The 16,356-nt window shown below is 41.9% G+C and overlaps 1 protein-coding gene across 2 annotated transcripts in view; it reads right to left on the reverse strand.

Moving 5' to 3' along the window:
* The window catches only part of pik3r4 (phosphoinositide-3-kinase, regulatory subunit 4), a 35,893-nt gene that overhangs the window by 8,369 nt on the left and 11,168 nt on the right, over nucleotides 1–16,356 (reverse strand). Inside the window, exons 10-17 of one of the 2 annotated variants that reach the window (XM_063198631.1) lie at nucleotides 15,597–15,742; nucleotides 14,754–14,957; nucleotides 13,987–14,191; nucleotides 12,239–12,262; nucleotides 9,696–9,793; nucleotides 8,727–8,949; nucleotides 6,516–6,681; nucleotides 2,635–2,799 (exon numbers count right to left, since the gene is read on the reverse strand). In XM_063198631.1, the coding sequence (XP_063054701.1) occupies nucleotides 2,635–2,799; nucleotides 6,516–6,681; nucleotides 8,727–8,949; nucleotides 9,696–9,793; nucleotides 12,239–12,262; nucleotides 13,987–14,191; nucleotides 14,754–14,957; nucleotides 15,597–15,742 (1,231 nt within the window). The remainder of the gene's footprint in view (nucleotides 1–2,634; nucleotides 2,800–6,515; nucleotides 6,682–8,726; nucleotides 8,950–9,695; nucleotides 9,794–12,238; nucleotides 12,263–13,986; nucleotides 14,192–14,753; nucleotides 14,958–15,596; nucleotides 15,743–16,356) is intronic. The other variant, XM_063198632.1, reaches the window with a different exon arrangement.

Here is a 16,356-nt window from a genome sequence, read left to right on the forward strand (position 1 = left end):
GCGTGCAAACCAACCGTGCTCTTTGCCAGTGAGAAAAACATGGCGGCCCTTCCTGTTGATTTTCACATGAAAGTTTTACTTAATTTAAAGTCCCTAAGCGACTATAAATGTTGTGGCTTCCATATATTGATGTAAAAGTGCCCCACGAAGTAATGAAGCACAACAAAGTTACTCCACATTACCATTTGACCACTCGTTTTTCTATGCTAACAGGGTAGCTAATGTAGCATTGTAAATGATCCAGGGAGAAAGGGGGAAATGTTGTGATTTCAGTCCGCCTGAGGCAACGATTTTCGTGGGGAAGATGACCTGCATCTCGGTGGCATTGAACCACGCCCCCGTGCCTTATTTGGCTCGCTCAGCATGTGCGTCCTCAGTCCAATCGCAATGCTTTATTTTCCCCAGACGTTTAATCGCATTTAAGTGAAATTGCCATGTATACACGTCGCAAAATAACTCTTAATCCGATCTACTTAAATCCGATCTATTAGATCCGATTCAAAAACATCATGTACACGTAGCAATTGATTAGTTTATGGAACTTACGGTTTGTCTGTTACGGTCCACGAAGACAATATCCACGTGAAAACGCAAACGCCTGCAAACCACTGTTTTGACAGAAATACAGTTCACCTGTCGCCTACTCTGTTTTCTTCCCAAAGCGGCATTTAAAAGTATTCCATGAAATCCAACATCAACGTCACTTCAAATAGGTGACAGCATCATGCTCACACATGAAATAACACTTCAGTGAGGGGGGGACATCACTGCTCTCATATTAAAGTGAAAAGAGAATTTCACATTTTAGTTTATTTAATGTAGGCCTATGCAAAATTGCAAATAGCCTATTCATTGAAATCTGTCCAGAAAGGGTTGTAATGTTTGCCTGTTTTTTATGTTTGTAATTAAAAAAAAAAAAAAAAAAAAAAGTGATTTAAAAAAAAAAAATAGCCTAACAAAAATAGAGATTTTATGTTAAAAAAAATGTGATATGGGATGGACCGATGGCCCCCCTAAGCTAAATTCGCCTTAGGTCCCCACATTGCTAAATGTAGTGTAAGGGATTATTTTGAAAAGACAGTAACATGTAATCAGCAATGCATTACAGTTTTTCAGTAACTTGCCCAACATTGTTGAAATCCTATGGTACTTTTTCAAATCCAGGATTATACAGTACATGGTAGGCTTATTGATAAATTGCCTTGACAGGTTATGAGGAGGCCAAGGGGGCGTTTGGGCAAAAAAGGTTCAGAACGGGCATAGACGGACGCATCTGTTGTCCGCCTGTCGGACTTGTTAACTTAAAATAGCCATGTTTGAAAAAAGGCTTTCTTGATTTGGTTTTTGATAAGAAGAGTGTCTTGGACTCCCTCCTTTTTGATGAGAGGGGGGGTTTGATTTGGTTTATTTATGGATATAGAAAGACAATGGGTTTCCAAGGGATTACATGTAAAAGCGCAAAACACTTATTTCCAACATGGTCCCTATGATGGAAAAGGACAAGACATGTACAGGTTATGTACTACAACACAGGCACTTGGGGTTCAAAAGGAGTTCATAAGGATGTTGCACCCACCTCCCACCTCTACACAAACACAGATAACTCTTTCACTAATCCCTTATTAATCCTATTTCCATGATTTCATTACACCGTTTTGCGCACAGTCGACTAGTCAACTCCGAAATGTGGCGGAGGCAGCGCATGCTTATTCTTAGAGGCACTGATCTCAGATAGCCACCAGCCTTCCAGCCTAAACAAAGCAGACACTTCACTTTTCCACAAGGAAAGGAAATGCTTGTTGAAGCTGAGTGCATACAACACGTACAGCACAGCTGGGCCCAGCTGTCCTTCGCTATCCCTAAGAAAGCCTCAACAACAACAATGTACAGCACATCAAATGCAACGACGGGATTTGGTGCAGTTAGCTAAGGTGCGTGCGCACACACACACACACACACTTTTATTTTTGAGAGGATAGTGGAGGAGAAACAGGAAATGAGTGGGAAGAGAGAGATGGGGAAGGATTGGCAAATGACCCAAGCCGGAATCGAACCCGGGTCGCCGGCAAAGCAACCCAGTGCCCCATCGTTAGGCCACGGCAGGGCCAATGCCTGCCTTTATAACTAACAAATACATACTACTGGGTGTACTGTACAGCTATATTTTCACTCTGTCAGACAAACATTATCATGTCTGAAATCAGGCATGCTACCTCAATCAACTACCATCACCCCTACCCCTGTATAGAATAATCAATCAATCAATCAATAATCAATAATAGGGGGCGCTGTGGCGCAGTGCGCTAAGCCCCCTACATTTGGGCTTGCAGGCCCACCCGAAGGGGACCCCGGTTCGAGTCCGGCCGGGGTCATTTCCCGATCCTCCCCTGTCTCTCTGTCCCATTCGCTTCCTGTCACCATCTTCGACTGTCCTATCAAATAAAGGCATAAAAGCCCCTAAAAAAATATTAAAAACAAAACAAAACAAAAAAACAATAATAAAATCAAATAATGAAAACATAATATTCAAAATATACATATATATTTTGTACATATTGATAAAACAAGTGTGTACACATATTTTACAGACATGATATGAATGTTTATAAATAAGGAGTATCCATAAAAACCCACCTGGTTTGAAATGGCTGCACTTTAGGTGATTTGGGGGGCTTGTTGGCCTCGATGGCCAACAGCTGAATGGAGCCGTTGTCTGATGCTACGGCCAGGTAGTGCGACCCTTGGCAGAAGGACAGGGTCTTCACGTGGCCCCCGATACGCGAGTACGTCAGCACAGACCTGCAAGTAAACCAAACGCCTTTTTCACAGACTGTTTCAGTCATCGCTCACAACACAGCAACTCACAACTGGCAGAGAGAACTGAAGAAGAGTGGAATGTAAAATATCTTCGATGCTACAGAGTATTCCACCGTTCAACAATCTCAAGTGAGACTGCTATATCAAAGACACTTAAAAGAAGTGATTATAAAAACACCACCTGTTACATCATCACACCAGATAATCAGGTAACTTATGACATTACTGTAAGTTATTTCCTGCAGAAAATCGCTTAGTCAAGGTGGTGATTCTTCGGGCCCATGGTGGCGCGGCAGCGGGATGCAGACAGTGTTGAGGCAGGGCGCATACGGTTGGGGGTTAGATAAATAAACAGTTATTTTGATTATTATTCGGATTTGCTTGTATGTCCCTCGTGTTGATACAGCATTTGCTCATTTGTACCTGGTGGTGATATTTGCTTTTGTGCATTGTATTGTGTGTACCTGGTGACTTGTGTTGTATTGTATAGAGCTTGACAGTCCCGCCCCTTAGTTCCCAAGGGACCTAAGCTGACCATCTAACAACATGGTAGCGAGTAAATATCTTCCGATCTCAGTCATTACATGCGCTGGGCTACAAATATGCTGTTTAAGAGGCTAGATAAAGATTATTCATGCACAAGTATCAATGTTTTGTTCCGAGGCCGTCTGCATGAAAAATATGAAGAAACACAGCTTCCTAAAAAGTTTAGGGGTTCGTATGAAAAATTTAACAAAAATATCAGAAACAACATATGTGGAGCTCGTGGCACAACTCGAAGGTGTTAATACCGCCATTGGATTACATGCTATGATTTTCGGCTAAAAACGCCGTTGAGGTCCCATGAAATCGGGGGAAGTGATGTCACTTTCAAGCTCTATTGTATTGTATTGTCTTATATGTACCTGGTGGTGGTGGTCTTGCTTATAAGGTGGTACATGTTGTATTGTATTGTATTGTATTGTATGTACCTGGTGGTGGTGGTCTTGTATTGTATTGTATTGTATTGTATTGTATTGTATTGTATTGTATTGTATTGTATTGTATTGTATTGTATTGTATTGTATTGTATTGTATTGTATTGTATTGTATTGTATTGCACTGTATTGTATTGTATTGTATTGTATTGTATTGTATGTACCTGATGGCGTGTGTTGTATTGCACTGTATTGTATTGCACTGTATTGTATTGTATTGTATTGTATGTACCTGGTGGTGGTGGTCTTGTATTGTATTGTATTGTATTGTATTGTATTGTATTGTATTGTATTGTATTGTATTGTATTGTATTGTATGTACCTGATGGCGTGTGTTGTATTGCACTGTATTGTATTGCACTGTATTGTATTGTATTGTATTGTCACTGATTCTTGAAAGTTTGGCAAAAACATGTCCCTGCAGTAAAATGCTAATTCTGTTGAAAATCAACTACATTTTCACGAACAAAATGAATCCAGGTAATGGCCAAGGGGTCTCTTACACAAATACACAGTTGTTTGAAATATCTAAGTGTAATTGTATTACTTTTCATGGCTATAAACCTGTCCACACCCTGTAAAAACGCCTGTCCCAAGGACTGGCATCATCATTTCAATTGACTTAAAATACAAATATTACTAACAGAATTGAAAAATATCACCATGATGTGGAAGACCATAATAAAGTGGTTCTGCAGATGTGCACATAGTGCATGTAAAACAATATTTACTATTATTTTCTGATTGCTCAAAATGTGTCCAGCATATTGGTCACCACCGTCAGATTTTTTCTAAAAGGCAATAAAATCAGGTAGGCCTATGCACAAGGTCATTTTCATTACTGAGGGCCCCTTTTCAAACCTTTAGGTCTACTGCATTCTTCACCATCACTGAAGCTCCTGTAAGTTTACTTTTTTGTCCTCAATTTGTTAATTTGTTTGGACACTGGTACTGTCCCAACCATAAACTGTCAACACCGTCGGATGTTTTAATAGTATTATATTACATTAATGTTAATTAATATATACTTTCTCAGAAAAGGTATGAAGCACCCAAGAAACAGAGCGAAAATGAAATGGCTAATGTGAACAAACAATGCATAATATGTAAAAGAGTGTTTTTTTGTCTCACACCGTCAGATGTCACCACCGTCAGATTTTGTTCCGCTCATCATCTTGTTCCATATTTTACTAAATTGTGCTGGTTAATGAAACATTACTAGGCATGTTAGTAATAATTGTGATCCAAAATGATACTCTAGCCACCACTGAGGGTGGTGACATCTGATGGAGTTCACCAAAAAACACATGTTTTACATGTTTTTGACATGTTTTAGGAATATGCATACAATAAGTATCTACAGTTATGTTGAATTGTTAAAGTAATTCACTTTAATACAGTAAACATATGTTTTTACTTCTAATTCTGTCTGCCGCTGTTGACAAAAAAAAAAAAGAAAGAGCCCATTTTATGAAAAATGTTAAACATGGGGAGCTTGGCCAATACATTCACTGCACAGCCAAGACCTACATCTATGATAATACACCTCTATATTTTGGATTTGAACAACTTAAAACCTGTTTTTGCCACATTTTCAAGAACCAGTGGCCTACTTCCTAGAGAATCTAACTAATGAAGAAAAAACACATGCACAAACATACTGTGCACACACAAAAATAAAGTGTTTATGCTAGATGTCATTGACTTGAGAGGGCTATTTATTTTGCTAAATGCAGGTACAAATTAGGCCACTTTCACCACTCTCAGATTACTGTCACCACCGTCAGTTCTTAAGTCACCACCATAAGAAGGAGTTTTGGACATTTCAAATGAATGTGCTTACAACATTTTCCTTAGGAGTTATTGAATTATCAAAGTAATAGCCAATTTAAGCCTACAGGAATATTTGTGAAATTACAAAAAAATTGTTTGTTCTATTTAGGCGTTAAGTAAGCATCGTATGACGGTACATATTTTAAAATTAGAACACATGAAACAGTATTAAAATAGAACAAAAGTGAATTTTCAACATTTAAAGGCATATGTGTGAACCAAAAAATACACATAATCACTTAAAAACTCCAGATACATATGCAACCAAATCAATACAATTTTAATTACTTTTAATTGTGTCTGACGGTGTTGACAAAAAACAAGGTGTGATCAGAGAAAAGCCTGATTTCTGAAAAAAATATAAAATGGGGAGATTGGCCTTGTGCATTTCTGAAAAGCCAAGACCTTAGTCAACAAGGATATACCATATAATTTCATAATTCACTTTGTTTTTTTCTGTCAACATTACAACCTGTTTTAGCCACTTTCTCAAGAATCAGTGATGTATTGTATTGTATTGTATTGTATGTACCTGGTGGTGGTGGTGGTCTTGTATTGTATTGTATTGTATTGTATTGTATTGTATTGTATTGTATTGTATTGTATTGTATTGTATTGCACTGTATTGCATTGTATGTACCTGGTGGCATGTGTTGTATTGCACTGTATTGTATTGTATTGTATTGTATTGTATTGTATTGTATTGTATTGTATTGTACTGTACTGTACTGTATTGCACTGTATTGTATTGTATTGTATTGTATTGTATTGTATTGCATTGCATTGTATTGCATTGTATGTACCTGGTGGCGTGTGTTGTATTGTATTGTATTGTATTGTATTGTATTGTACTGTACTGTACTGTACTGTACTGTATTGTATTTGTACCTGGTGGTGGTGGTCTTGCCCTCCATCTTCTGGCTGTCCCAGATCTTCACCGTGCCGTCGTTGGAGGCGGTGGCGAAGATGGAGTGCTCGTCGGAAACACGGATGCGGTTGACGGCCGACTTGTGCTCGTGCAGGTGAGCCACCAGCAGGCCTTTGGGGTGCCACCCTGGGGGTCAGAGGTCAAACACACACAGTACACCGTAAGCCATGACGCTGACCCTGGCCATGACGCTGAGTCAGACCACACAGATCATACTCAGGGGTGATAGTGAAATAAAGTCCTGAGCCGGAACTTTTTTCACTGCTCTAACGACGACGACAAGATACTGCATAGTGACGTACCGTAGGCCTATTTTGACACATTATTCAAACATTTAATAGCCTGTGTATGACCATTATTCAAGCCTGATAGTAGAAGAAAACCCTGAACCTGTAACACTTTCTGAGATAAGAATAACCTAATGGCTAATTACTATCAATGTTTTTATTTTTATAAACTCTGTCAAGCCTGAAATCAGGCATGGAGCCTGAATACTATCAGCCCTGCATACTGTAAGCCATGAAGCAGAGCCTGCCAGTCAGGAGTCAAACACACACAGCACACCGTAAAGCCAGTGGTTCCCAAACTTTTTTCTGCAGCAACCCCAATTTAGACTTAAGAATCTTTTCACGACGAACCCTTACACTGTCGTAAGACATGAAGCGGCCCCTGAGGGTCAGGAGTCAGACCGCAGCACAGCAGCACACTGTAAATCAGGGCCATAAACACCCCAGACAGAATGACCCTTTGAGTCAGCCTGGATCATTTTTGGACTATGTCAGGACCACTGAGTCAGGACCACTTTAGGACCACTCAGTCTGGAAAACTTACAGGGACTTAAGTCTCATTTCGGGTTTGCAGGGAGACACTTAATTTGACCTGGTGGAGGCATATCCCTTTAAGGTCACTTCAGGAATCACTTCAGGAACCAGGTCCATTCAGCCAAGGCCACTTTAGTTCAGATAATTATTTGTCTTGCAAAAGTTATATTTGGGTGCATGGCTCTGTTCCAGCCACCCAGTCCTCCCACTTGGACTTTTCTGACGCATAAGCAGCAGCAACGGAGTGGTGTGAGTCAGGCTGGTGGGGAGAATACGTATGTACCTGGAAAGGGGCCGGCAATGACCTCACTCAATACTACAGCACCCAATCATTATACGACACATGAACAACGGAGTGAGTCAGACTGGTGGGGAGTGTTTATACCTGGCTGGGGCATCTGATCTCCCACTCAACCCCACAGTATCCAAGAAGTTTTTGACACATGACTGCTGATAAGAGGAGTGTGGACCTGGGGAGAGTGAGTCAGGAGCATGGTGTTGTGTTTATGTGCCTGGCGGCGGGGGCACCAGATCCCCCACTCAAGTCTACCAAATCATTTTTTGATACCTACAGTATATCACGAAAGTGAGTACACCCCTCACAGTTTTTGCAGATTTGTGAGTATATCTTTTCATAGGAAAGCATTACAGAAATTTCACTTTGACACAATGATTAGTGACCTTTCAACAACATACTTAACCGCTCAAATTTCTTGTTCTACCGGATTTTAATCTGGGGTGTACTCACTTTTGTGGGTACATGTTCAAACATTAATGGCTGTATTTTGTTTTTTTCTGAGTGAACAAGAAATTTAAGTGGTTAAATATGTTGTTAAAATGTCACTAATCATTGTGTCAAAGTGAAATTTCTGTAATGCTTTCCTATGAAAAGATATACTCACAAATCTGCAAAAACTGTGAGGGGTGTACTCACTTTCGTGATATACTGTAACCAACACTGCAAATCAGAAGCTGTTGTGTTGTTGGCGTGTATTGTGCCTGGTGGGCGGCTCTCATGTGTCTGGCGTGTTATGTATCTGTCAGGGTCAGCTCTCGTGTATCATACCTGGCGGGGGAGGGCAGCTGGCGGGTTTTTGGAGTGTTATGTACCTGAAGTTTGCCGTGATTCTGGCGTGTTATATACCTGGTGGGGGCGTGCTACTATGTACCTGGTGGGGGCGTGCTACTACGTACCTGGCGGGGGCATGTTTACCTAGTGGGGGCGTGCTACTATGTACCTGGTGGGGGCGTGTTTACCTAGTGGGGGCTGGCGTGTTACTACATACCTGGCGGGGGCGGTCGGCGTGCTACTATGTACCTGGCGGGGAAGGACGGCGTGTTACTACATACCTGGCGGGGGCGGTCGGCTCTCCCACTCTGCGCTCTCCATCATCTGTTTGGCCATGCGCTCGGCGGTGCACTGCTCCCTCTTCTGCTGCACCAGCTGTTGCAGCTCCGCCTTGCATGTCGTCACGCGCCGGTACGTCGACGCTCCTCCGCCGCCCACCGACTGCGCCACCTGTACACTAGAGGGCGCTGTCGAGGACTTCCTGGGTTGGCTGCCCTCTGACAGCTACGGAGGGACACAGGGACAGAGACAGAGAGTGAGACAGCACAGACACAGAGTGAGACACAGAGAGAGTGAGACAGCACAAACACAGACACAGAGAGTGAGACATAGAGAGTGAGACCCCACAAAAAGAGAGAGTGAGACGGCACAAACACGGACACAGGGAGTGAGACAGCAAAGACACAGGGAGTGAGACACAGAGAGTGAGATATACACGGAGTGAGATACAGAGACTATTGAGGCTCCACAGACACAGACACAGGGAGGGAAACACCACAGAGACAGGGACAGGACACAAAGGGAGTGAGATACAGAGAGGGAGACTCCACAGATACAGGTAGTGAGACAGCACAGGCACAGGGAGGGAGACAGCACAGACACAGAGAGTGAGACTCCAGAGATACAGGGAGTGAGGGACACAGAATGGAAACATAACGTACGGTTGGTGGTGAAGTAAATGGTAAGGGATGATAAGGAAAGATAGAGTGTAGTGGAAGGCGCGCACATCCAACAGCAAAGCATCAGCAGGTGCCACATCAAAAACTGTCATATGTAGAAGCGGGAAAGGATCTGCACACTGCTTGCAAAAGACTTAGAGACTGGGGAGCAACATTTCGATCATAGTGTATGTCTGAAGAAGATCTATGATCGAAACGTTGCAGATCCTTCCCCGCTTCTACATAAGGAATGGAAACATAACGTAACGTAGCGAATGGTAAGGAATGGAAAGGTAACGTAACGTAGCGTACAGTAGGCGGTGCCGGAGCCGATGCTGGGGGTTCCAGAGAGCCGAACATGCTCTTCCACTCCTCGTTGACATTGGAGTCCTGCTTAGTGTGCTTCCGAGCTAGTGTGGGAAAAACAAGACACATGTCACCATTACATTATAAAGACTTCACCATGATGATTATTATGGGTCAGTAGCATATGTCAGGGTGGCGCAACGACAGCCAGTGCAATCACTGAGTGGATTTTTTTATTTTATTTAAAAATTGTTTTTAGTGGATTATTTAAGAAGCATTATTCATTGTATATCAACCACCAATTACTGATTAATTTATGGGCATTACATGTCGTTGCGCAACCTGAAGTCTGACCACAAAAAAAAATCGTCTTTGACCCATATACTAATCAGCATATCACTGCATACTTGTTTTATCTTATATGTGTACGCAACACAAATAAGTGACACTTCATTTTAGAGCTCCTTTTACTGTATGCCATTTCTGAATGTTCAAAAGAGTAGAATTACATACATAGACTGTAGACTGTACATGAAGATTTACTCTAATCCTAACCCTATGGTACAGTGTAAGCACATAATCTGACATGGTATTTCTGACACACTTTCCTACACTTCTTACAAGTTCAACTCACAGCTTATATACTGTACTGCACATAGTAGCAAGAGGGACATACTAGAAGAATAGAACTCCACAACTCCAGAAGACGCCAAACAGGCCTCTAAATTAACACCAGCCAACCGGCCAAATGCTGGTGAAATTTAGGTTTGACTGATAGAAAACACCAACTTACTAGCCACTGTGAGCCATTGGTGAGTGTGTGTTTGGCTAGTAAGATTACCATTAACTAGCCTTTTTGGCTAGCGACGATTTTTTTTAGAGCCCTGACAGAAAGATACTGCGGGAGGTACAGCATCCTATGCTCAACACAGGACAGAGGGGCTGCTAAACTAATATCACAATAGTCATGTATTAATGTTTGAACTCAATGACTGTTTTGTTTCATATTGAGAATATGCACTCACTCACAAAAGGGGTATCAAAAAAGATGTGCCTCAGGCCTATCCAGTCTTAGAGCCTCCGCACTGGCAGAGCAGTGCTCCGGATTTTGTTGCAGAGGCCCTCAGAGTTCAACATTAATATGGCTAGACCTGATCATTTTCACAAGTACAATTTATGCCAAACCAGTCAATGGGAGGAACACTAGTGCCAATACAACCTAGCTCTACAAAACACATCAACACATATTCAGCCTTAATGGAGAAGTCCTGCCAATTTCTACATGCGGCTGTATTGCTCAAGCTACCCTTGACTTGTCAGAAGAACCCAGCGACGCAATTTTTTGTAGCACTTTAGAATAACAGTCCCTTAAAAGCGTTATTAACACTTAACTAACATATTTTAATGAACTCATTTTAAAGAAAATGTTTATAATGTTTGTAAATGAGTAAGAACCAGCCTACATTTTCATAGCAGAGTAGAAATTTGCTCCTGCATGAGTTTGTTTGCCTGCCAGATACCTCTATATCCAGTGTCTTTTTGATCTTTGGAGAACTTCCAGGACTGCTGCAACTGTGATGTGTCTGTTGTGTTAGCATAGTATTTCTTATTCATGTACAAACATTTGTAGATATTTTGTTGATTATTAGTTCATTATTTACAAAGTGTTTCTAAAGCTTTTAGCGACTATTATTCTAAGTTTCCCAATTTTTATGTTCAGGCATTCCTGAAATCCTGCCCATTGTAAAAGGGATATGGTTTGCGTTAAAGTTTTTTTTGTTTTTGTTTTTGTTTTTTTAAAACATCTTGACATACTGCAAATTCCATCCCAAAAGTTATGCAACATAAGCAGCAGCCACTTCGTAACACAGCAACAACTTTTGGGATGATATTTGAAGAATGTAAAGACTGGTTATGTTTATGTTTATGTATATACCAGTTTATGTACAGACATTTTTTTTTAACAAACCCATGACCCTATTAGAATGGATCTTGGAAAGGGCTGTACAAAAAAAGCAGCGTCATAGGGTACTGGCAAGTCAAGGGTAGCGTAAGCAATAAAACTGCATGTAGGAATTGGCAGGAATTCTCCTTTAATAAATGGCATTAGTCCAGTCACCAGCCGTCCAGCATTCCAGCAGGACACTTGCCCGCCGCGCCTGTAACATGCCCACTGCAACAGAAGGGCCTGAGTTAGTCACCCGTTAGCACCACGCCACAGCACAGGCCACAGGAACGACAATACTCTATGCCACGCTACTCGTGAGAGCTGTTGTTAGTCTGGCAGATACTGTATACAGTCGGTAGCCAGTCAGCGCTTCCTAAATTAGTGGGATAAACCCATGCGGTTCGAGAAAGGCAGCTTTCGCTTACACGAGAGGCCAATGGACAAACCTTCTAAGGGCACGATTCGCAATCCCGTGAGACATTAAAACAACATGAGATTAGATGTTGTAAAGTTTGTTAATACAGCTCGCTGCACTACAAGCCACAGAATGTAAACATCATGCTTTTTAAAACCAGACAGCATTGCACCGACATATATATACCAGCGGGAGGACTGAGGTGGTCAGCTGTAAACAAAGGAAATGACGCAGCTCAACAAAAATCAACATGATCAACGGCAGCCCCTGCATTATCTCATATGTGTGTGTGTGTGTGTGTGTATGTGTGTGTGTATGAGAGTATGTGCTTATGTTGTCTGACAGTATTTGTGTTTGAGTGTGCATGTATGGCGCTTGATGTCCTTGTGTACATGTATTGGGTTGTTTACTTTATGTTTTCATGTTGGCTATAACAAGTTATGATGGTGGTGAAAACGAATTTCCCTTTGGGGACAATAAAGACTATCTATCTATCTATCTATCTATTTTCTCAACAACATGGAGGCAATATATGGCCCAAGCTCCCGTGCAAACATCACAGAAACATACTGCAGTGTCTGCATTTATTTATTCCAAAACCATTTCAACCATCATCTCAATTCAAATTAATTTGCACATCATTGAGACATGCCAAATCATTTGAGAGAATACATTCTGTCTGTAGTATTAAAGCATCATCGCATGTCGCTGGCATTACACACCTCGCTTGTCTGTTTAATTGCTTTCCTAAACAGCTATCTATAGATATCAATCATAAAACCATCTGGGGCCCATACTACGAAGCTGGTTCAGGAGTAAACCAGGTTAAGTTAAAGATGGCCTCTCAATGTCATTTAATTAATATTGCCGTGTTCCCCATTGTTATTGAATGTGTTACGCGTTGGTCCTGTTTTAAAAAACGTTCTGGTTGCTTTGTTTCAAGACGTTTTTGCAAGCTGGCAAGGTGGCTTGTGGAGAAACGAGAGAGTGTTCCGTGTTTCTCCTGGAAATGCGTCTCTGATTGGCTCACTCATCCTGCTCTCGAAGAAACGCGTCTCTGATTGGCTCAGTCCTCCAGTTCTTGGAGAGAATGTAATGGGAAATAGAGTCGCCACTTCCCCGGGTGGTACTGCACTATAGGGGCGCCAGCGGAGGCGTGCAGGCTCCATTCAGGGCTGTGCTCTTTCGACAGCGACCCCTAGGCGAGCTGCAGGCACGGAGCAACCAGAGTGAGCTGGCTTTATGTGTGAGGCTTTGTGCTGTGTGTGTACCAGAGAGTAGCAACCAGCTGATAGCTAAGCTAAGCTATGTTTCGGGCCACCAGACGTTGCTTCTTTTGGAAACAAGCAGAAAAAAATTACTCGACATGTTTTTAGATAAATGGGTCGATATAAACCTTTGTGGGCAACGCCTTCTTTCGACGTGACGAAACACAGAAAGGCTTTCGTGATTCGCTCGTTTCTCGGCATTATTAATGTAAATTGGGAAACACCGGGAAACACAGCCAGGAGAGTTGACGCACCGCTATGAGAGCCTTGCAAGTGAGTTTAACTTGGGGTGACCGTCCGATCTTCGAAAGGAGTGAGTAAAACTGAGTTTTATCGGAAGTTGGCCTTTAAGAGGAAAATCATCTAATAGAAGAGCCTGGAGTCCTAATTTTGTTGACAAAGTTAAATTTAGAGGTTAAGAGGTTAACCAGGTTAAGTTAAGAGGTATTGTCAATCATCTAATAGAAGAGCATGGAGTCCTCATTTTGTTCCAAGCTCTTCTATTAGATGATTTACCTCTTACCTTATCCTGGTTTACTCCCGAACATGCTTCTTAGTATAGGCCAATGTTCTCAATTCAAATGAATTTATACATCATTGAGACATGGCAAACATTTAGAGAGAATAAGCTGCGTTGCTGGCGTGACGTGACGTGACATGACATACCTCGCTTGTCCTCGGACTCTAGTTTGGCTCTGACCAGGTCCACCTGGCGCCCTGTGATTCCCAGCGTGCCCAGGTCAATGGTGCCACTCTGATTGCTGTCGCTCAGGTGGCTCTGGTCCACCGTGATGTTGGCCTTGGCCTTGTTGGACTTCAGCATGAAGTCTTTCAGAGCCAGGAGCTTGTCCTCTTCAGCCTCCGTCATGCCCTGCAAAACGGCAAGACACATAGTAGGTCATCAGAGAAAACAATGTCAGGAAAACATTACTTATTCCACACACAGTGCACAGCAATAATGAGTACACCCCTGTTGAAAAGTAACATTTGAACAATATTTTAATAAACACACAAGTTATTGCCAAAATACTCATAGACTAAGTGTAATACAACATATTTTGAGCTTACGACAGAAAAGTAAGGTCAATAGAATTACTGAAATTACATATTCGTCCATTTTTGTGAAATTATGCTGGTGCAAAAGTGAGTACACCCCTATGTTAACCTGTCTGAGAAGGGGCCGTGTTGGCCCAAATGCAGACTCAAAATGTAAAAGTTCAATGTAAGGCAAGGATGAAACGTACACCTGTGACCTCCCTTTTAATCCCTTTCAATTTCAAAACGTTTCGGAGCATTTTAATGCAAGGGTTTTGACAACTTTTTTTTCTGAATACTGTATGTGTTTTTAAGGCCAGCATCATAACTTCACAGCTCCTCTCTTGAAAAGTAAATAAAAAGCAACAAAAAAATCAGAAAGGGTCTGATTTCCAAACCTGGGACAGCAGCTTTTTCAGCAGCTGTGCGATGGCCGGGTCTTCAGGAATGGGGCACTCTGGGATGGAGCCGTTGCGCTTCTTCTGCCGCAACAGCAGATGGCGGAAGAGGCTGGCGATGTCTTTGGATCGCAGTGCGTAGTCAAAGATGGAGCGGCTGACCGGCTCCTTCAGCACGCTCAGGAGGACGATCTCCTTGTCAATCTGGCACGCAGCCACAGTGTAGACATTAGGGGATATACAACACATTACTCAGCCGGAGCAGCACTGTTGGTGGTCACTGTTAGTTAGTCTAAACAGCTGTCTGTGGATATTAAGCCAATAATACTGCATTCACTTTATTCCCATACTTGGCTTCCCTTCTCTTAGAATAGTTGGTAAAAACTCTACATATTCACCGTATCGGTAATTCAGCTCAATGGAATGCCTATAAATGGCCAGTTCAGACCATAAAGACAAAGACATTCAAGAAATGGTAAGCTATTTTAATAATCATAATCCAAAACTGAATGTTAAGCCAGCTTAATGACACTTGAAAACAAATGTCCTTTGTATTCTACACTCACAAAGCTCACAAGGTTCTATCTCACTGACCAGTATATACAGTTATACACATCATTGTTCTACCTATATGACGGTGATGACCTGGCCCTATAGTGGCCTAACGATAAGGCACTAGGTTACTCTGCCGGCGACCCAGATTCGATTTCGGCCCGGGTCAATTGCCAGTCCTTGCCCGTCTCTCTATCCCCATTTCCTGTCCATCTGTCACTGTCCTATCATAATAAAGCTCAAAAGCCCCCCCCGAAAAAAATCTTGAATAAAAATAATGAAGGCTCCTACCTGTATGATGGGCTGCGTGATGAAGGGTGTGAGATGGGGCATCAGTTTGCAGTAGACGTCTGCGATGTTGAGGTGCTGTGCCACCACGGTGATGAAGCCGACTGCCCCGTAGCGGATCCACAGGTTGGGGTGGCACAGGAAAGGGGCTGGCAGGGGACACGTAGACAAATGTATCAGCAGCACATACAATCATTTTGGCCAAACACATCAAGCCAAACAGGACTGCTCATTAACTCCATATTAACGTACCCTACAGCACAGTTTTATAGTACAGTTATAGTGTAGTAGTTGTATAGTACAGTTATAATAAAGTTTTGTGAATGCCTTCATGTTGTGGTACATTTCATGTTGTGGTACATTCATGTTGCATGCGTTTTGTCTTTTTTTTTTCAACATGAATTTACAGTGACCAAGGTTGTTTCAGATGCCCTATTCAACATTACAGTACACAGTACAAATCGCTCATCAAATAAACAGCGGGAGGCTGACAGCAAACCATGCCATGTCCGTGCCTGTTCATTACAATCAGTGGCAAACCTACAGAGACTGTTGAAGGTGAAGATTGTGCACATCCCAGGAAAAGGTGCCGGACAAAGGCTGACTGTAGTTTTCTGAGTGAGAAGTCCGCACACTTAAAATCCTTTTTTGTTGTCTTGTATTATTTCATAGCTGGATTACGCTTCGACTTGAAAATAATAAAATAATAATAATAACATGAAATAATAAAAGACAACCAGAAAAGATTTTCAGTGTGAGCACT

The sequence above is a fragment of the Engraulis encrasicolus genome, chromosome 5 (assembly GCF_034702125.1).
Source record: "Engraulis encrasicolus isolate BLACKSEA-1 chromosome 5, IST_EnEncr_1.0, whole genome shotgun sequence".
In the NCBI taxonomy this organism is placed as follows: domain Eukaryota; kingdom Metazoa; phylum Chordata; class Actinopteri; order Clupeiformes; family Engraulidae; genus Engraulis; species Engraulis encrasicolus.